Here is a 21509-nt window from a genome sequence, read left to right on the forward strand (position 1 = left end):
TACTGATATAGAGCTGACAGCTCGGTACACCCTGAGACACCCTGAGACACTATGTAGGGAATAAGGCTCTGGTCTAAAGTAGTGCACTATATAGGGAATAGTGTGTATAGTGTGTATATATATATATACTATTCCCTATATAGTGCACTACCTTAGACCAGGGCCCTATACCCTACATAGTGCACTACTTTATACCAGACTCACCAGAGCGCTATGGTCCCTGGTCAAAAGGAGTGCACTATGTAGGGAATAGGGTGCCATTTGTGATGCTAGAGGGTCTGGTGAGGTCTGCTTTATAAAAACACTACAGGGAAGCTAGAGGTGTGTGTGTGTGTGTGTGTGTGTGTAATTTCTCCTCACTGTGTGTATGTGTGTGTATGTGTGAGTAAGTTTACCTCTCTACAAAGATACCAGCCTGCACAGCGTGTACGATGCTCCTGAAGCGTGGTTTCTCCTCGGTCTGCGGCAGCATCAAACCCATCTGACGGGTGAATGTAGAGGCCAACCAATCACGCACCTCTGAAGGCACATACTCTGATTGGATATCGCTGAGCTCTTCCTCTGTATCCACCAATCTCCTGGAGGGAGAGAGGGAGAGAGGGAGGAGGGAGAGAGGGAAAGAGGGAGGGAGGAGGGAGAAGGGTGGAGGGATAGAGGGAGGAGGGAGAGAGGGAAGAGGGTGGTTAACCTTTTTTATTTAACTTTTACTAGTCAGATGATATGGTGATAGATCAATCTAGAGGGTTTCAGTCAGATGATATGGTGATAGATAAATCGAGGGTTTCAGTCAGATGATATGGTGATAGATAAATCGAGGGTTTCAGTCAGTCAGATGATATGGTGATAGATCAATCTAGAGGGTTTCAGTCAGTCAGATGATATGGTGATAGATCAATCTAGAGGGTTTCAGTCAGTCAGATGATATGGTGATAGATCAATCTAGAGGGTTTCAGTCAGATGATATAGTGATAGATCAATCTAGAGGGTTTCAGTCAGATGATATGGTGATAGATAAATCGAGGGTTTCAGTCAGTCAGATGATATGGTGATAGATCAATCTAGAGGGTTTCAGTCAGTCAGATGATATAGTGATAGATCAATCTAGAGGGTTTCAGTCAGATGATATAGTGATAGATCAATCTAGAGGGTTTCAGTCAGATGATATAGTGATAGATCAATCTAGAGGGTTCCAGTCAGTCAGATGATATAGTGATAGATCAATCTAGAGGGTTTCAGTCAGATTATATAGTGATAGATCAATCTAGAGGGTTTCAGTCAGTCAGATGATATAGTGATAGATCAATCTAGAGGGTTTCAGTCAGTCAGATGATATAGTGATAGATCAATCTAGAGGGTTTCAGACAGTCAGATTATATAGTGATAGATCAATCTAGAGGGTTTCAGTCAGTCAGATGATATAGTGATAGATCAATCTAGAGGGTTTCAGTCAGTCAGATGATATAGTGATAGATAAATCGAGGGTTTCAGTCAGTCAGATGATATGGTGATAGATCAATCTAGAGGGTTTCAGTCAGTCAGATGATATAGTGATCGATCAATCTAGAGGGTTTCAGTCAGTCAGATGATATGGTGATCGATCAATCTAGAGCAGGGGTGTCAAACTCAAATACCCAGTGGGCCAAAATGTAAAACCTGAACAAAGTCACGGGCCAACATTGAACAAATTAACCTTTTAATATGGACCCAAACAAGTTTTGCTTTAACATTGAATATGGAACAAGCATCGCTTATTACCATACAATATATAATTTAATAGTGGAGACATGCAAAATCGAATTTCAAATGAAAAAACACATCAATGGCATTCATTTATTAAATAAATAAAATTTAAATAAAAATTGTATGCCTCTTTTCTATTTGCAGCCTTCTGATTTAAATACCAAAATAAACTTTTTCCACTGGCTAATAATTTTACAAATAAAATGATAATAAATCAATCAACCATTCAAGCCCATGCCTTGTAGCAAGAAAAGTGCATAAAGAAAACGTTAATTATTGCACACTGGTCTAATCTGATGTGCCCAAGCCAGATACCTGGCATCTCTTCTTGGATGCTAGTTCATCAATGTCTGGGCTCAAGCTCTGAGCTGAAGAAATCCTCAGTATCGAGCGAAGATGTTCATCAGTCAGACGTCTCCTGTGAGTTGTTTTGGTCATCTTCATCGAGGAGAAAAGTTGCTCGCATAGATAAGTGCTGCCGAACATGGAGAGCATCTGAGCAGCTTGGGTGCGGAGCTGAGGCATTGTGTCAGGGATGAACCGTGGAAACTGTGCGGCGCCCACAGCCTCATACTTTGACTTCAGCGTGTCGTTGCACTGGAGTTCAATCAGCTCCATTTGGATGTTGGTTGGTGCATTTTCCACATCAACTGCGAAGGGATTACTAAGCAGTTCAAACTTGCATTTCTGGGCATCGAAGTCGGCAAATCGCCGGCTAAACTCAGCGGCGAGAACACTGAGTTTTTCAGCAAACTGTGCGCATGGGAACACGGCGGTAGAGATCTGCGCTTTTATGGATTGGCAGCAGGGAAAATGGCAAGGGTTTCCTTGCAGCATCTGATTCTCCCACAGGCACAGTTTAGTTTTGAAGGCCCTCACTGCAGCGTACATGTCTGTGATGATGCGCCCCCGCCCCTGAAGCTGCAGGTTCAGCGCATCGAGATGGCTCGAGATGTCACAGAGAAAGGCCAGCTCACACAGCTTTCCTCTGCTTAGCCATCTCACCTCTGTGTGATACGGCACGTCTGCGTATTCCGAACCACACTCCTCCAGAAAAGATTTAAACTGGCGGTGATTTAGACCTTTGGCTCTTATAAAGTTAACTACCTGTGTTACTGTGGTCATAACATGTTCCATCTTTAGGGCTTTGGCACACAGTGCTTCCTGATGTATGATGCAGTGGTAAACAGTTAGCTCACCTGCACAGTTCTCTTCCCGCATCTTCTCCCGAACCATGCCCACCAGTCCACTCTTTTTACCGCACATCGCTGGCGCACCATCTGTCGTTAATCCAACGAGTTTATCCCACGGCAGCTTTATTTCAGTTACACATTTGGAAACCTCCTCAAAGATTTCCTTTCCTGTGGTTGTGCCATGCATTGATTTGAATCCTAATAGCTCCTCCGTAACACACAGATTTGAGTCCACTCCACGGATGAAGACTGACAGCTGAGCAGTATCAGATGCGTCGCAGCTCTCATCCACAGCGAGGGAGAACGCAACAAAATCTTTTCCCTTTTCCATCAGCTGGTCATACAGATTGGTGGCAAGATCACATGTGCGATCAGCTACTGTGTTCCTGCTCAGGCTCACGTTTGAAAATGCTTGTTTTTTCTCTGGGCATACGAGGTCACAAACCTTCATCATGCACTTTTTCATGAACTCTCCCTCATTAAAGGGCCGGGCTGATTTTGCGATCTCTGCTGCCACTATATAACTAGCCTTTACAGCAGCCTCGCTTTGTGATGTGGCTTTTTTAAACATATTCTGTTGTGAAACCAAACTTCTTTTCATCTCCTCTACTTTCTGGCTCCTTTGAGTCATGTCCAGGTCCTTGTATTTGTCATGGTGTTTCGTTTCATAGTGTCGTCTAATGTTGTACTCCTTACTTACAGCCACGTTGACTCCACAAACAAGACAAACAGGTTTGTCTTTTACATATGTAAACAGATATTCTGCCTCCCACTTGTCCAGAAAGCTCCTGTTTTCTGCCTTTCTTTTCGCCATTTTTGGGAAGGGTTAGCTCGCTGACAGTTGTAGCGTCTATGTTGCTATGACTACTGTCACAGAGGAGAGAGCGTTTCTGGGTCCTGTCCTGATTGGCGCGCGAAAACAGCAGAGCATTATGGGATTCGTAGTATTAGTGGTGAATGCACTATATAATACCGGCGGGCCAGCTCTAGTAGTAATTTGGTATTGTCTCGCGGGCCAAATATAATTACCCCGCGGGCCAAATTTGGCCCACGGGCCAGAGTTTGACACCCATGATCTAGAGGGTTTCAGTCAGTCAGTCATTCTGAATCCAGATGTTGGGTTTACTCTGAATATCCCACATGGACATTTCCTATGGCCGGATATGGACTCATTCAATATCCTGAGATATGGGACACCCTGTGTTCTCTCTTCATGTTGACAAATACTGACTATATACATTGCATATCTGTGTTCTCTCAGCACATTCAAGATATAAAGCTATATTGATTCCAGATAGATATGCCTTTCTTGGCTGAGCTCCATATCCAGATTTTGATACGCTTTTTGATATGCTAACAATAAGGACAATTTCTGAGGCATTTCTGAATTTTCAGTGCATGCACAATAATTTGGCAAATATGAAATCCATATTTTTCTTTCATGCAGATATAATTTTTGGATTCCGTCCAGATATAGTACATGGTATGGCCGGATATTGACACATTTGTCACGCCCTGACCGTAGAGATATTTTTATTGTCTATGTTTGATTGGTCATGGTGTGACTCGGGTGGAAAACTCTATGTACTTTATTTCTATGTTTTGGCCGGGTATGGTTCTCAATCAGGGACAGCTGTCTATCGTTGTCTCTGATTGGGAATCATACATAGGCAGCCTGTTCTGCCTCCTTAGTTTTGTGGGATGTTGTTTTTGTACAGCTCTGTGTAGCCTACCGAACGTTACGTTTTGTTGTTTTTAGATACTCATTTTTAATAAAGACAAAATGTACGCCTACCATGTTGCACCTTGGTCCGATCATTTTGACGAGCGTAACAGAACATCCCACCAAAGACCAAGCAGCGTGGACAGGACGTGGGAGGAGATCCTAGACGGTAAAGCCTGGGGGCACACTGGGAGGTTGGCGGAGCTAACTCCCTGTGCTCACGGCAAGGAGCGTGGTACTGGTCAGGCACCGTGTTATGCGGTAAAGCGCATGGTGTCTCCAGTGCGCGTGCACAGCCCGGTGCGCTCAGGGCCAGCTCTCCGCAAGTGCCACGAGAGTGGGCATCCAGCCAGGGAAAATTGTGCCATCTTAGCACTCTTGGTCTCCGGTGCGCCGTTTCGGCCCAGGGTATCCTGCGCCGGCTCTGAGCACTGTGTCTCAGGTGCGCTGTGACAGCTCAGTGCGTCCTGTGCCTGCGCTCCGCACGTGCCGGGCTAAAGTGGGCATTCAGCCACGAGGAGCGGTGCAAGTTCAAAGCACCAGAGCTCTAGTGCTCCCCCACAGCCCGGTTCATCCTGTGCCTGCTCCACGGGTCAGTCCGGAGCCTGCAGCGAGGGTCTCCAGTCCGGGGCCTGCAAAGAGGGTCCCCAGTCCGGAGCCTGCAGCGACGGTCTCCAGTCCGGAGCCTGCAGCGAGGGTCTCCAGTCCGGAGCCTGCAGCGAGGGTCTCCAGTCCGGGGCCTGCAAAGAGGGTCCCCAGTCTGGAGCCTGCAGCGACGGTCTCCAGTCCGGAGCCTGCAGCGAGGGTCTCCAGTCCGGAGCCTGCAGCGAGGGTCTCCAGTCCGGGGCCTGCAAAGAGGGTCCCCAGTCCGGAGCCTGCAGCGACGGTCTCCAGTCCGGAGCCTGCAGCGAGGGTCTCCAGTCCGGAGTCTGCAGCAAGGGTCTCCATTCCGGAGCCTGCAGCGACGGTCTCCAGTCCGGAGCCTGCAGCGAGGGTCTCCAGTCCGAAGCCTGCAGCGACGGTCTCCAGTCCGGAGCCTGCAGCGACGGTCTCCAGTCCGGAGCCTGCAGCGACGGTCTCCAGTCCGGAGCCTGCAGCGACGGTACCCAGTCCGGAGCCTGCAGCGACGGTACCCAGTCCGGAACCGCCAGCGACGGTCCCCAGTCCGAAGCCGCAAGCAACGGTCCCCAGTCCGGGGCCTGCAAAGAGGGTCCCCAGTCCGGAGCCTGCAGCGACGGTCTCCAGTCCGGAGCCTGCAGCGAGGGTTCCCAGTCCGGGGCCTGCGGCGAGGGTCCCCAGTCCAGGGCCTGCGGCGAGGGTCCCCGCACCAGAGGCGCCACCAAAGTGGGGGGGGAGCCAGATACTGTCATGCCCTGACCGTAGAGATCTTTTTATTCTCTATGTTTGGTTGGTCAGGGTGTGACTCGGGTGGGAAACTCTATGTACTTTATTTCTTTGTTTTGGCCGGGTATGATTCTCAATCAGGGACAGCTGTCTATCGTTGTCTCTGATTGGGAATCATACTTAGGTAGCCTGTTCTGCCACCTTAGTTTTGTGGGAAGTTGTTCTTGTACAGCTCTGTGTCGCCTACCGAACGTTACGGTCGTTTTCCTTTTGTTGTTTTTAGGTGTTCATTTTTAATAAAGACAAAATGTACGCCTAACATGTTGCACCTTGGTCCGATCATTTCAACGAGCGTAACATCATTAAATATGAGGCCTATTTGGATATCTTGTTTTCTTTATATGATAACAAATACTGACAGTAGATCTACATAGTATACAGTGCCTTGCGAAAGTATTCGGCCCCCTTGAACTTTGCGACCTTTTGCCACATTTCAGGCTTCAAACATAAAGATATAAAACTGTATTTTTTTGTGAAGAATCAACAACAAGTGGGACACAAGCATTAAGTGGAATGACATTTATTGGATATTTCAAACTTTTTTAACAAATCAAAAACTGAAAAATTGGGCGTGCAAAATTATTCAGCCCCTTTACTTTCAGTGCAGCAAACTCTCTCCAGAAGTTCAGTGAGGATCTCTGAATGATCCAATGTTGACCTAAATTACTAATGATGATAAATACAATCCACCTGTGTGTAATCAAGTCTTCGTATAAATGCACCTGCACTGTGATAGTCTCAGAGGTCCGTTAAAAGCGTAGAGAGCATCATGAACAAAAAGGAACACACCAGGCAGGTCCGAGATACTGTTGTGAAGAAGTTTAAAGCCGGATTTGGATACAAAAAGATTTCCCAAGCTTTAAACATCCCAAGGAGCACTGTGCAAGCGATAATATTGAAATGGAAGGAGTATCAGACCACTGCAAATCTACCAAGACCTGGCCGTCCCTCTAAACTTTCAGCTCATACAAGGAGAAGACTGATCAGAGATGCAGCCAAGAGGCCCATGATCACTCTGGATGAACTGCAGAGATCTACAGCTGAGGTGGGAGACTCTGTCCATAGGACAACAATCAGTCGTATATTGCACAAATCTGGCCTTTATGGAAGAGTGGCAAGAAGAAAGCCATTTCTTAAAGATATCCATAAAAAGTGTTGTTTAAAGTTTGCCACAAGCCACCTGGGAGACACACCAAACATGTGGAAGAAGGTGCTCTGGTCAGATGAAACCAAAATTGAACCTTTTGGCAACAATGCAAAACGTTATGTTTGGCGTAAAAGCAACACAGCTCATCACCCTGAACACACCATCCCCACTGTCAAACATGGTGGTGGCAGCGTCATGGTTTGGGCCTGCTTTTCTTCAGCAGGGACAGGGAAGATGGTTAAAATTGATGTGAAGATGGATGGAGCCAAATACAGGACCATTCTGGAAGAAAACCTGATGGAGTCTGCAAAAGACCTGAGACTGGGACGGAGATTTGTCTTCCAACAAGACAATGATCCAAAACATAAAGCAAAATCTACAATGGAATGGTTCAAAAATAAACATATCCAGGTGTTAGAATGGCCAAGTCAAAGTCCAGACCTGAATCCAATCGAGAATCTGTGGAAAGAACTGAAAACTGCTGTTCACAAATGCTCTCCATCCAACCTCACTGAGCTCGAGCTGTTTTGCAAGGAGGAATGGGAAAAAATGTCAGTCTCTCGATGTGCAAAACTGATAGAGACATACCCCAAGCGACTTACAGCTGTAATCGCAGCAAAAGGTGGCGCTACAAAGTATTAACTTAAGGGGGCTGAATAATTTTGCACGCCCAATTTTTCAGTTTTTGATTTGTTAAAAAAGTTTGAAATATCCAATAAATGTCGTTCCACTTCATGATTGTGTCCCACTTGTTGTTGATACTTCACAAAAAAATACAGTTTTATATCTTTCTGTTTGAAGCCTGAAATGTGGCAAAAGGTTGCAAAGTTCAAGGGGGCCGAATACTTTCGCAAGGCACTGTATGTTCTCAGCACATACAATGCATATGCTCTTGACTGAGATCCATATCAGGATCTTGATATGCATTTTTATATGCTGAATAAGGACCATTTCTGATGTTCTTTGAGTTTTGAGGACATGTGTCACGTCCTGACCTTAGTTCCTTTTTATGTCTCTATTTTGGTTTGGTCAGGGCGAGTTGGGGTGGGCATTCTATGTGTTTTTTCTATGTTGTTATATTTCTATGTGTTTGGCCTGGTATGGTTCTCAATCAGAGGCAGCTGTCGATCGTTGTCTCTGATTGAGAATCATACTTAGGTAGCCTGTTTTCCCCATGTTGGTTGTGGGTGATTATTTTCCCTGTCTGTGTTTGCTCCATACGGGACTGTGTCGGTTTCCATTTATTCTCTTATTCTTTTGTTTTCTGTGTTCAGTTATATTTCATTAAAATTATATTATGGACACTTACCACGCTGCGCATTGGTCCGATCCTTCCTACTCCTCCTCAGAAGAGGAGGAAGAAAACCGTTACAACATGCTCAATAATTTGACAAATATTAAATCGATATCACTCTTTCATACACTAGCTATAATTTTTTGTATTCCCTCTGGATAAAGGCACAAGCAAACCGCAAGCTAAAAGCACTGTAACTGGTAGTTTAGCAACAATAATAATTTTATCTGCTGTGGAATTCAATTTTTTTTATTTGGGCGCCACAAATGAGCGTGTAAATCGTGCGGTCAAACTGACGACTGGAGAAACAAATAAGTGAGAAGATGTTAATTAAGAAAAAATCTCAAAGAATTTAATGCTAAAGTGAGTCGCTAATTTGAGATGTTTTATTTATCTAAGTAACTATAAACAAAAACATTAGCTAATTTGGCCAGCAGCCAGTAGGGCTAGCTAGCTTGCTAGGCTTGATATGGGGGTAAAAGCTAAATGGTAGCTATCCTAGCTAGCTAAAAATATTATGAAATTGCCTTTCCTACAGGGAAAAACATGTTTACCCCCTATCAAGCCTCAAGGTGACAGCTAACGTTTTAAAAATGTTTAGGCTCAGATATGTTACCTTTAGTCAGTATGGTGCTGAAGGCTCAGATATGTTATCTTCAGTCAGTACAGTGCTGAAGGCTCAGATATGTCACCTTCAGTCAGTATGGTGCTGTAGGCTCAGATATGTTACCTTCAGTCAGTATGGTGCTGAAGGCTCAGATATGTCACCTTCAGTCAGCATGGTGCTGTAGGCTCAGATATGTCACCCTCAGTCAGTATGGTGCTGAAGGCTCAGACATGTTACCTTCAGTCAGTATGGTGCTGAAGGCTCAGATATGTTACCTTCAGTCAGTATGGTGCTGTAGGCTCAGATATGTTACCTTCAGTCAGTATGGTGCTGTAGGCTCAGATATGTTACCTTCAGTCAGTATGGTGCTGTAGGCTCAGATATGCTACCTTCAGTATGGTGCTGAAGACTCAGATATGTCTCCTTCAGTATGGTGCTGAAGACTCAGATATGTCTCCTTCAGTATGGTGCTGAAGGCTCAGATATGTCACCTTCAGACAGTATGGTGTGAAGGCTCAGATATGTTACCTTCAGTCAGTATGGTGCTGAAAGCTCAGATATGTTACCTTCAGTCAGTATGGTGCTGTAAGCTCAGAAATGTTACCTTCATGTGAAGAAGCACCATGATTTTCCGCGCCTAAACTGGTCAAATAACTTGGCCACTGGACATTTCATGATTCGGATTTAACCCATTTTCGACATATAAAGATTAATATTATATATCATGTAAGGATATCTATTAAAATATATATATATATTTTTATAGGAATACATAAATGATCAGGTAATGACTACAGATAAGATACATTTCTGACAGTATGTGGATTCGTTCATGCCTGAGTATCAAGGCCTAGATATGTCCACATGTTGGTGTGGCAGGTAGCCTAGAGGTTAGAGCATTGGGCCAGTAACCCAAAGTTTGCAAGGTCGAATCCCTGAGCTGACAAGGTGGAAATCTATTTTTCTGCCCCTAAACAGGCAGTTTACCCACTGTTCTAAGGCCATCATTGAAAATAAGAATTTGTTCTTAACTGACTTGCCTAGTTAGTTAAAGGTTAAAAAATAAATAATTGACACATACCCTTTCTGGTGGTCGACTTCCGGCGCCGACAGAGATGGCTGCCTCGCTTTGCGTTCCTAGGAAACTATGCAGTATTTTGGTTTTGAATGTGTTATTTCTTACATTGTTACCACCAAGAAATATTAGGTTTTATTACATACAGTCGGGAGGAACTATTCAATATAAGAGCAACGTCAACTCACCAACATCACGACCAGGAACACGACTTTCCCGAAGCGGATCCTCTGTTTGGTCCACCACCCAGGACAATGGATCAGATCCCAGCAGGCGACCCAAAACAACAGCGCCGCAGAAGGGCAGACAGAGCTGTCTTCTGGTCAGGCTCCGGAGACGGGCACATCGCGCACCGCTCCCTAGCCTACTACTCGCCAATGTCCAGTCTCTTGACAACAAGGTAGACGAAATCCGAGCAAGGGTTGCCTTCCAGAGAGACATCAGAGACTGTAACATTCTTTGTTTCACGGAAACATGGCTTTCTCGGGATATGTTATCAGAGTCGGTACAGCCACCTGGCTTCTTCACGCATCGAGCCGAAAGAAACAAACATCTTTCTCGTAAGAAGAAGGGCGGGGGTGTATGCACTATGATTAACGAGACGTGGTGTGATCATAACAAAATACAGGAACTGAAGTCCTTTTGTTCACCTGACCTAGAATTCCTTACAATCAAATGCCGACCGCATTATCTACCAAGATAATTCTCTTCGATCATAATCACAGTAGTGTATATCCCGCCCCAAGCAGACACATCGATGGCACCTGAAAGAACTTCATTTGACTCTATATAAACTGGATAACACATATCCTGAAGCTGCATTTATTGTAGCCGGGGATTTTAACAAGGCTAATCTGAAAACAAGGCTCTCCAAATTTTAACAGCATATCGAATGCGCAACCTGGACTAGCAAAACCCTGGATCATTGTTATTCTAACTTCCGCGACGCATATAAAGCCCTCCCCCGCCCTCCTTTCGGAAAATTTGACCACAACTCCATTTTGTTGCTCCCAGCCTATAGGACAAAAGGAATACCTATGTAAGAATGCTGTTCATCAACTACAGCTCAGCATTTAACACCATAGTACCCTCCAAACTCATCATCAAGTTTGAGACCCTGGGTATCGACCCCGCCCTGTGCAACTGGGTCCTGGACTTCCTGATCTCCACCCTGCTGATCCTCAACACTGGGGTCCCACAAGGGTGCGTTCTCAGCTCTCTCCTGTACTCCCTGTTCACCTATGACTGCGTGGCCATGCACACCTCCAACTCAATCATCAAGTTTGCAGACGACACAACAGTGGTAGGCTTGATTACCAACAACGTTGAGACGGCCTACAGGGAGGAGGTGAGGGCCCTCGGAGTGTGGTGTCAGGAAAATAACCTCACACTCAATGTCAACAAAACAAAGGAGATGATAGTAGACTTCAGGAAACAGCAGAGAGAGCAGCCCCCTATCCACATCAATGGGAGAGTGGTGGAGAAGGTGGAATGTTTTGAGTTCCTCGGTATACACATCACGGACAAACTGAAATGGTCCACCCACACAGACAGCGTTGTGAAAAAGGTTCAGCAGCGCCTCTTCAACCTCAGGAGGCTGAAGATATTTGGCTTGTCACAAAAACACTCACAAACTTTTACAGATGCACAATCGAGAGCATCCTGTCGGGCTGTATCACCGCCTGGTACGGCAACTGCTTCACCCACAACCATAAGGCTCTCCAGAGGGTAGTGAGGTCTGCACAACGCATCACCGGGGGCAAACTACCTGCCCTCCAGGACACCTACACCACCCGATGTCACAGGAAGGCCAAAAAGATCATCAAGGACAACAACCACCCGAGCCACTGCCTGTTCACCCAGCTATCATCTAGAAGGTGAGGTCAGTACAGGTGCATCAAAGTGGGGACCGAGAGACTGAAAAACAGCTTCTATCTCAAGGCCATCAGACTGTTAAACAGCCACCACTAACATTGAGTGGCTGCTGCCAACATACTGACTCCACTCTAGCCACTTTAATAATGGAAAAATTGATGTAATAAATGTATCACTAGCCACTTTATATGTTTACATACCCTACATTACTCACCTCATATGTATATACTGTACTCTGTACCATCTACTGCATCTTGCCTATGCCGTTCGGCCATTGCTGATTCATGTATTTTTATGTACATAAGCTGTTAGTTTAGATGTCCGCAGGAGACTGAGGTGTGTGCGAGTTGGTATGTGTGTGTGAGAGGTTAATTGACGTTATTGTGTAGTAGTGTGTACCTGGTCTCCTCTATATAAACTGACTCCAGAACAGTGTGTGTAGTAGTGTGTACCTGGTCTCCTCTATATAAACTGACTCCAGAACAGTGTGTGTAGTAGTGTGTACCTGGTCTCCTCTATATAAACTGACTCCAGAACAGTGTGTGTAGTAGTGTGTACCTGGTCTTCTCTATATAAACTGACTCCAGAACAGTGGCAGCATACTCCAGGTTCTTCTTGAGGTCCACCAGAGACACCTCTCCTCTCTCCAGCTGTTTCAGCAGACATCTCAACCTACAGGAGGACAGGATCAACATTACCATTACAACACTATTACAACACAGAGACAACATTATCCTCTCCTCCCTCTCCAGCAGCTTCAGCAGTCATCTTAACCTACCAGAAGACAGAGAAACAACATAAATATTGTGACTCAGTCAAACTGCAGGAGGACAGAGACAACGTGATCGTTATGACTCAGTCAAACTGCAGGAGGACAGAGACAACGTGATCATTATGACTCAGTCAAACTGCAGGAGGACAGAGACAACGTGATCGTTATGACTCAGTCAAACTGCAGGAGGACAGAGACAACGTGATCGTTATGACTCAGTCAAACTGCAGGAGGACAGAGACAACGTGATCGTTATGACTCAGTCAAACTGCAGGAGGACAGAGACAATGTGATCGTTATGACTCAGTCAAACTGCAGGAGGACAGAGACAACGTGATCGTTATGACTCAGTCAAACTGCAGGAGGACAGAGACAACATGATCGTTATGACTCAGTCAAACTGCAGGAGGACAGAGACAACGTGATCGTTATGACTCAGTCAAACTGCAGGAGGACAGAGACAACGTGATCGTTATGACTCAGTCAAACTGCAGGAGGACAGAGACAACGTGATCGTGATTTACATTTAGCAGACAATCTTATCCAACTTACAATCAGTCAGTTATTATAATGGCTTACGTATCAACAACAACAATTACATTAAATCAATTCTCATTGATTGAAAGTTAGTGTTAGTCATATTGGTTGTAGGGGGCTGGGGGGGCTGGGGGGATAGGGGGCTGGGAGGGATAGGGGGCTGGGAGGGCTGGGGGGGGGGGGGTAGAGGGCTGGGAGGGCTGGGGGGATAGGGGGCTAGAGGGGATAGGGGGCTGGGAGGGATAGGGGGCTGGGAGGGCTGGGGGTATAGGGGGCACAGAGACTGACATTCTATGAACAATGACTCAAACAGATCCACTGATAAACACTAGTTGTGTTTGAGCCAATCAGAATCAATCCACAAGTTATGTTTGAGCCAATCAGAATCAATCCACTGATAAACACTAGTTGTGTTTGAGCCAATCAGAATCAATCCACTGATAAATACTAGTTGCTATGGACATCGTAAAACAGCAAGGGGAAGGGGTTCTGTAAGTCAAAATACAGCCCTGTAGCATATTAATGTGTGTGTTTCTATGTGTGTGTCTGTGGGCAATCTTTGGGTGTTTCTGTGTATGTGGGTTTGTGTGTGTGCGTGTTGAGAAGAGTCAGACAGACGAGAGGTTGTCCTGACATCCAGACTGAAGAGCACCTCTAAACAGACAGTTTAAAGCTGCATCACTCAATAACTTTCAGTGTACATGGTCCTCTAGATTAGAGGTCGACTGATTATGATTTTTCAACGCCGATACCAATACCGATTATTGGAGGACCAAAAAAAAGCCGATACCAATTAATCGGCCGATTTTTTAAAATGTATTTGTAATAATGACAATTACAACAATACTGAATGAACACTTATTTTAACTTAATATAATACATCAATAAAATCAATTTAGCCTCAAATAAATAATGAAACATGTTCAATTTGGTTTAAATAAGACAAAAACAAAGTGCTGGAGAAGAAAGTAAAAGTGCAATATGTGCCATGTAAGAAAGCTAACGTTTAAGTTCCTTGCTCAGAACATGAGAACATATGAAAGCTGGTGGTTCCTTTTAATTAACATGAGTCTTCGATAATCCCAGGTAAGAAGTTTTAGGTCGTAGTTACTATAGAAATTATAGGACTATTTCTCTCTATACCATTTGTATCTCATTAACCTTTGACTATTGGATGTTCTTATAGGCACTTTAGTATTGCCAGTTTCACAGTATAGCTTCCGTCCCTCGCTCCTCCCTGGGCTCGAACCAGGAACACAACGACAACAGCCACCGTTGAAGCAGCGTTACACATGCAGAGCAAGGGGAACATCCAAGTCTCAGAACGAGTGACGTTTGAAACGCTATTAGCGCGCACCCCGCTAACTAGCTAGCCATTTCACATGGGTTACACCAGCCTCATCTCAGGAGTTGATAGGCACGAAAGTGCTGTTTGAATGAATGTTTACGAGCCAGCTGCTGCTCAGTCAGACAGCTCTATCAAATCATAGACTTAGTTATAACATAATAACACACAGAAATACGAGCCTTAGGTCATTAATATGGTCGAATCCGGAAACTATCATCTCGAAAGCAAGACGTTTATTCTTTCAGTGAAATACGGAACTGTTCCATATTTTATCTAAGGGGTGGCATCCATTAGTCTAAATATTCCTGTTACATTGCACAACCTTCAATGTCATAATTACATAAATGACATAATTACAAATAATTCTGGCAAATTAGGCGGCCCAAACTGTTGCATATACACTGACTCTGCGTGCAATGAACGCAAGAGAAGTGACACAATTTCACCTGGTTAATATTGCCTGCTAACCTGAATTTATTCTAGCTAAATATGCAGGTTTAAAAATATATACTTCTGTGTATTGATTTTAAGAAAGGCATTGATGTTCATGGTTAGGTACACATTGGAGCAACGATACGCACCGCATCGATTATATGCAACACAGGACACGCTAGATAAACTAGTAATATCATCAACCATGTGTAGTCAACAAGTGATAATGATTGATTGATTGATTGTTTTTTATAAGATAAGTTTAATGCTAGCTAGCAACTTACCTTGGCTTACTGCATTCGCGTAACAGGCAGTCTCCTCGTAGAGTGCAATGAGAGGCAGGTGGTTAGAGCGTTGGACTAGTAAACTGTAAGGTTGCAAGATTGGATCCCCCGAGCTGACAATGAGAAAATATGTTGTTCTGCCTATGAACGAGGCAGTTAACCCACCGTTCCTAGGCCGTCATTGAAAATAAGAATGTGTTCTTAACTGACTTGCCTAGTTAAATAAAGATTAAATAAAGGTGTAAAAAAAATATATATATATGTAAATCGGCGTCCAAGAATACCGATTTGCGATTGTTATGAAAACTTGAAATCGTCCCTAATTAATCGGCCAATTAATCGGTCGACCTCTACTCTAGATATGCAGAGATAAATGGATAGACTTGAAAGGATTTTTCTGTAGAAGGCTTTACAATACATATTCTACACAAGGACAGGTGGTAGTTGTAGTTTTGGAGTGTCTAGAGACATGACAGATGGTAGTTGTAGTTTTGCAGTGTTATAGTGTCTAGAGACATGACAGATGGTAGTTGTAGTGTTATAGCATCTAGAGACATGACAGATGGTAGTTGTAGTTTTAGAGTGTTGTAGTGTCTAAAAACATGACAGATGGTAGTTGTAGTTGATCTTCTAATGGCGTCAGACCGAGGCCCTGCATCTGTTCTCGTGCTCCTAGACCATAGTGCTGCTTTTGATACCATCAACCACCACATTCATTTGGAGAGATTGGAAACCCGAAATTGGTCTACACGGACAAGTTCTGGCCTGGTTTAGATCTTATCTGTCGGAAAGATATCAGTTTGTCTCTGTGAATGGTTTGTCCTCTGACAAATCAACTGTACATTTCGGTGTTCCTCAAGGTCCCGTGTTAGGACCACTAATGTTTTCACGTTTCATGTTTGTACAATCATCTCAAATAAAACTGTGAAGGACCTCGACGTTACTCTGGACCCTGATCTCTCTTTTGACTAACATATCAAGACTGTTTCAAGGACAGCTTTTTCCCATCTACATAACATTGCAAAAGTCAGAAACTTTCTGTCCAAAAATGATGCAGAAAAATGTATCCATGCTTTTGTTACTTCTAGGTTAGACTGCTGCAATGCTGTACTTTCCGGCTACCCGGATAAAGCACTAAATAAACTTCAGTTAGTGCTAAATACGGCTGCTAGAATCCTGACTAGAACCAAACAGTTGTTAAGGCAAGGGCTGATTTCAAGGTTTTACTGCTAACCTACAAAGCATTACATGGGCTTGCTCCTAACTATCTTTCCGATTTGGTCCTGCCGTACATACCTCACACGTACGCTACGGTCACAAGACGCAGGCCTCCTAATTGTCCCTAGAATTTCTAAGCAAACAGCTGGAGGCAGGGCTTTCTCTTATAGAGCTCCATTTTTATGGAATGGTCTGCCTACCCATGTGAGAGACGCAGACTCGGTCTCAACCTTTAGGTTTTTACTGAAGACTCATCTCTTCAGTGGGTCATATGATTGAGTGTAGTCTGGCCCAGGAGTGTGAAGGTGAACGAAAAGGCTTTGGAGCAACGAACCGCCCTTGGTGTCCCTGCCTGGCCGGTTCCCCTCTCTCCACTGGGATTCTCTGCCTCTAACCCTATTACAGAGGCTGAGTCACTGGCTTACTGGTGCTCTTCCATGCCGTCACTAGGAGGGGTGCGTCACTTGAGTGGGTTGAGTCACTGACGTGATCTTCCTGGCTGGGTTGGCGCCCCCCCCTTGGGTTGTGCTGTGGCGGAGATCTTTGTGGGCTATACTCGGCCTTGTCTCAGGATGGTAAGTTGGTGGTTGAAGATATCCCTCTAGTGGTGTGGGGGCTGTGCTTTGGTAAAGTGGGTGGGGTTATATCCTGCCTGTTTGGCCCTGTCAGGGGGTATCATCGGATGGGGCCACAGTGTCTCCTGACCCCTCCTGTCTCAGCCTCCAGTATTTATGCTGCAGTAGTTTATGTGTCGGGGGGCTAGGGTCAGTCTGTTATATCTGGAGTACTTCTCCTGTCTTTTCCAGTGTCCTGTGTCAATTAAAGTATGCTCTCTCTAATTCTCTCTTTCTCTCTTTCTTTCTCTCTCTCGGAGGACCTGAGCCCTCGGACCATGCCTCAGGACTACTTGGCATGATGACTCCTTGCTGTCCCCAGTCCACCTGGTCATGCTGCTGCTCCAGTTTCAACTGTTCTGCCTGTGGCTATGGAACCCTGACCTGTTCACCGGACGTGCTACCTGTCCCAGACCTGCTGTTTTCAACTCTCTAGAGACAGCAGGAGCGGTGAGATAATCTTAATGATTGGCTATGAAAAGCCAACTGACATTTACTCTTGAGGTGCTGTCCTGTTGCATCCTCGACAACTACTGTGATTTCTATTATTTGACCAAGCTGGTCATTTATGAACATTTGAACAACTTGGCCATGTTCTGTTATAATCTCTACCCGGCACAGCCAGAAGAGGACTGGCCACCCCTCATAGCCTGGTTCCTCTCTAGGTTTCTTCCTAGGTTTTGGCCTTTCTAGGGAGTCTTTCCTAGCCGTCGTGCTTCTACACCTGCATTGCTTGCTGTTTGGGGTTTTAGGCTGGATTTCTGTACAGCACTTTGAGATATCAGCTGATGTGAGAAGGGCTATATAAATACATTTGATTTGATTTAGTTCTGTAGTGTCTAGAGACATGACAGATGGCAGTTGGAGTTTGAGTGTTGGAGTGACTAGAAGCAGATTTTTCTCCAATATGATGTTTCTTCTGTTAGCTAGACAGTGACAGGTGACCTCCGCAGCTCATTAATATAACTACCATTAGATCGACTCCACCTTCAGGATGGCATCAATCCAGGACCCGGGTTAAAACCTACAGGATGGCATCAATCCAGGACCCGGGTTAAAACCTACAGGATGGCATCAATCCAGGAAACGGGTTAAAACCTACAGGATTGCATCAATCCAGGAACCGGGTTAAAACCTACAGGATGGCATCAATCCAGGACCCGGGTTAAAACCTACAGGATGGCATCAATCCAGGACCCGGGTTAAAACCTACAGGATGACATCAATCCAGGACCCGGGTTAAAACCTTCAGGATGGCATCAATCCAGGACCCGGGTTTAAAACCTACAGGATGGCATCAATCCAGGAACCGGGTTTAAAACCTACAGGATGGCATCAATCCAGGACCCGGGTTAAAACCTACAGGATGGCATCAATCCAGGAACCGGGTTAAAACCTACAGGATGGCATCAATCCAGTACCCGGGTTAAAACCTACAGGATGGCATCAATCCAGGACCCGGGTTAAAACCTACAGGATGGCATCAATCCAGGACCCGGGTTAAAACCTACAGGATGACATCAATCCAGGAACCGGGTTAAAACCTACAGGATGGCATCAATCCAGGACCCGGGTTAAAACCTACAGGATGGCATCAATCCAGGACCCGGGTTAAAACCTACAGGATGGCATCAATCCAGGACCCGGGTTAAAACCTACAGGATGGCATCATACCAGGAACCGGGTTAAAACCTACAGGATGACATCAATCCAGGAACCAGGTTAAAACCTACAGAATGGCATCATACCAGGAACCGGGTTAAAACCAACAGGATGGCATCAATCCAGGACCACCTAACACCAGACCTGACAGCAGTCTTCTCTGTAGTCTATATAACACCAGACCTGACAGCAGTCTTCTCTGTAGTCCATAGAGTCTATATAGCACCAGACCTGACAGCAGTCTTCTCTGTAGTCTATATAACACCAGACCTGACAGCAGTCTTCTCTGTAGTCTATATAACACCAGACCTGACAGCAGTCTTCTCTGTAGTCTATATAGTCCATATAACACCAGACCTGACAGCAGTCTTCTCTGTAGTCTATATAGTCCATATAACACCAGACCTGACAGCAGTCTTCTCTATAGTCTATATAGTCCATATAACACCAGACCTGACAGCAGTCTTCTCTATAGTCTATATAGTCCATATAACACCAGACCTGACAGCAGTCTTCTCTGTAGTCTATATAACACCAGACCTGATAGCAGTCTTCTCTGTAGTCTATATAACACCAGACCTGACAGCAGTCTTCTCTGTAGTCTATATAACACCAGAACTGATAACAGTCTTCTCTGTAGTCTATATAGTCCATATAACACCAGACCTGATAGCAGTCTTCTCTGTAGTCTATATAACACCAGACCTGATAGCAGTCGTCTCTGTAGTCTATATAGTCCATATAACTCCAGACCTGACAGCAGTCTTCTCTGTAGTCTACAGTGCCTTGCGAAAGTATTCGGCCCCCTTGAACTTTGCGACCTTTTGCCACATTTCAGACTTCAAACATAAAGATATAAAACTGTATTTTTTTGTGAAGAATCAACAACAAGTGGGACACAATCATGAAGTGGAACGACATTTATTGGATATTTCAAACTTTTTTAACAAATCAAAAACTGAAAAATTGGGCGTGCAAAATTATTCAGCCCCTTTACTTTCAGTGCAGCAAACTCTCTCCAGAAGTTCAGTGAGGATCTCTGAATGATCCAATGTTGACCTAAATGACTAATGAGGATAAATACAATCCACCTGTGTGTAATCAAGTCTTTGTATAAATGCACCTGCACTGTGATAGTCTCAGAGGTCCGTTAAAAGCACAGAGAGCATCATGAAGAACAAGGAACACACCAGGCAGGTCCGAGATACTGTTGTGAAGAAGTTTAAAGCCGGATTTGGATACAAAAAGATTTCCCAAGCTTTAAACATCCCAAGGAGCACTGTGCAAGCGATAATATTGAAATGGAAGGAGTATCAGACCACTGCAAATCTACCAAGACCTGGCCGTCCCTCTAAACTTTCAGCTCATACAAGGAGAAGACTGATCAGAGATGCAGCCAAGAGGCCCATGATCACTCTGGATGAACTGCAGAGATCTACAGCTGAGATGGGAGACTCTGTCCATAGGACAACAATCAGTCATATATTGCACAAATCTGGCCTTTATGGAAGAGTGGCAAGAAGAAAGCCATTTCTTAAAGATATCCATAAAAAGTGTCGTTTAAAGTTTGCCACAAGCCACCTGGGAGACACACCAAACATGTGGAAGAAGGTGCTCTGGTCAGATGAAACCAAAATTGAACTTTTTGGCAACAATGCAAAACATTATGTTTGGCGTAAAAGCAACACAGCTGAACACACCATCCCCACTGTCAAACATGGTGGTGGCAGCATCATGGTTTGGGCCTGCTTTTCTTCAGCAGGGACAGGGAAGATGGTTAAAATTGATGGGAAGATGGATGGAGCCAAATACAGGACCATTCTGGAAGAAAACCTGATGGAGTCTGCAAAAGACCTGAGACTGGGACAGAGATTTGTCTTCCAACAAGACAATGATCCAAAACATAAAGCAAAATCTACAATGGAATGGTTCAAAAATAAACATATCCAGGTGTTAGAATGGCCAAGTCAAAGTCCAGACCTGAATCCAATCGAGAATCTGTGGAAAGAACTGAAAACTGCTGTTCACAAATGCTCTCCATCCAACCTCACTGAGCTCGAGCTGTTTTGCAAGGAGGAATTGGAAAAAATGTCAGTCTCTCGATGTGCAAAACTGATAGAGACATACCCCAAGCGACTTACAGCTGTAATCGCAGCAAAAGGTGGCGCTACAAAGTATTAACTTAAGGGGGCTGAATAATTTTGCACGCCCAATTTTTCAGTTTTTGATTTGTTAAAAAAGTTTGAAATATCCAATAAATGTCGTTCCACTTCATGATTGTGTCCCACTTGTGGTTGATTCTTCACAAAAAAATACAGTTTTATATCTTTATGTTTGAAGCCTGAAATGTGGCAAAAGGTCGCAAAGTTCAAGGGGGCCGAATACTTTCGCAAGGCACTGTATATAACACCAGACCTGATGGCTGATAGGCTGACCTGATAGCAGTCTTCTCTGTGGCTTCTGGCCCGTTAGAAGCAGGAAGTTCATCAGCCAGGACCTCCTCGGGGCTACGAGGGTCAAATAGAACCTTCGTCTCTCCGTCTCTCACGCCAATCCCTGCTGCAGGGGCCGACCACATTGCACT

The 21509-nt window shown here is 44.7% G+C and overlaps 1 protein-coding gene across 1 annotated transcript in view; it reads right to left on the reverse strand.

The window, feature by feature from the left end:
* Nucleotides 1-21509, reverse strand: part of LOC110508296 (calcium/calmodulin-dependent 3',5'-cyclic nucleotide phosphodiesterase 1A-like) — an 81913-nt gene extending 60404 nt beyond the window's left edge. Inside the window, exons 1-3 of the mRNA XM_036967030.1 lie at nucleotides 21361-21509; nucleotides 12617-12730; nucleotides 396-578 (exon numbers count right to left, since the gene is read on the reverse strand). Coding sequence (XP_036822925.1) covers nucleotides 396-578; nucleotides 12617-12730; nucleotides 21361-21503 — 440 coding nt within the window. The 5' untranslated portion in view covers nucleotides 21504-21509. The remainder of the gene's footprint in view (nucleotides 1-395; nucleotides 579-12616; nucleotides 12731-21360) is intronic.

This window comes from Oncorhynchus mykiss, chromosome 28 (genome assembly GCF_013265735.2).
Source record: "Oncorhynchus mykiss isolate Arlee chromosome 28, USDA_OmykA_1.1, whole genome shotgun sequence".
NCBI classification, from domain to species: Eukaryota; Metazoa; Chordata; class Actinopteri; order Salmoniformes; family Salmonidae; genus Oncorhynchus; species Oncorhynchus mykiss.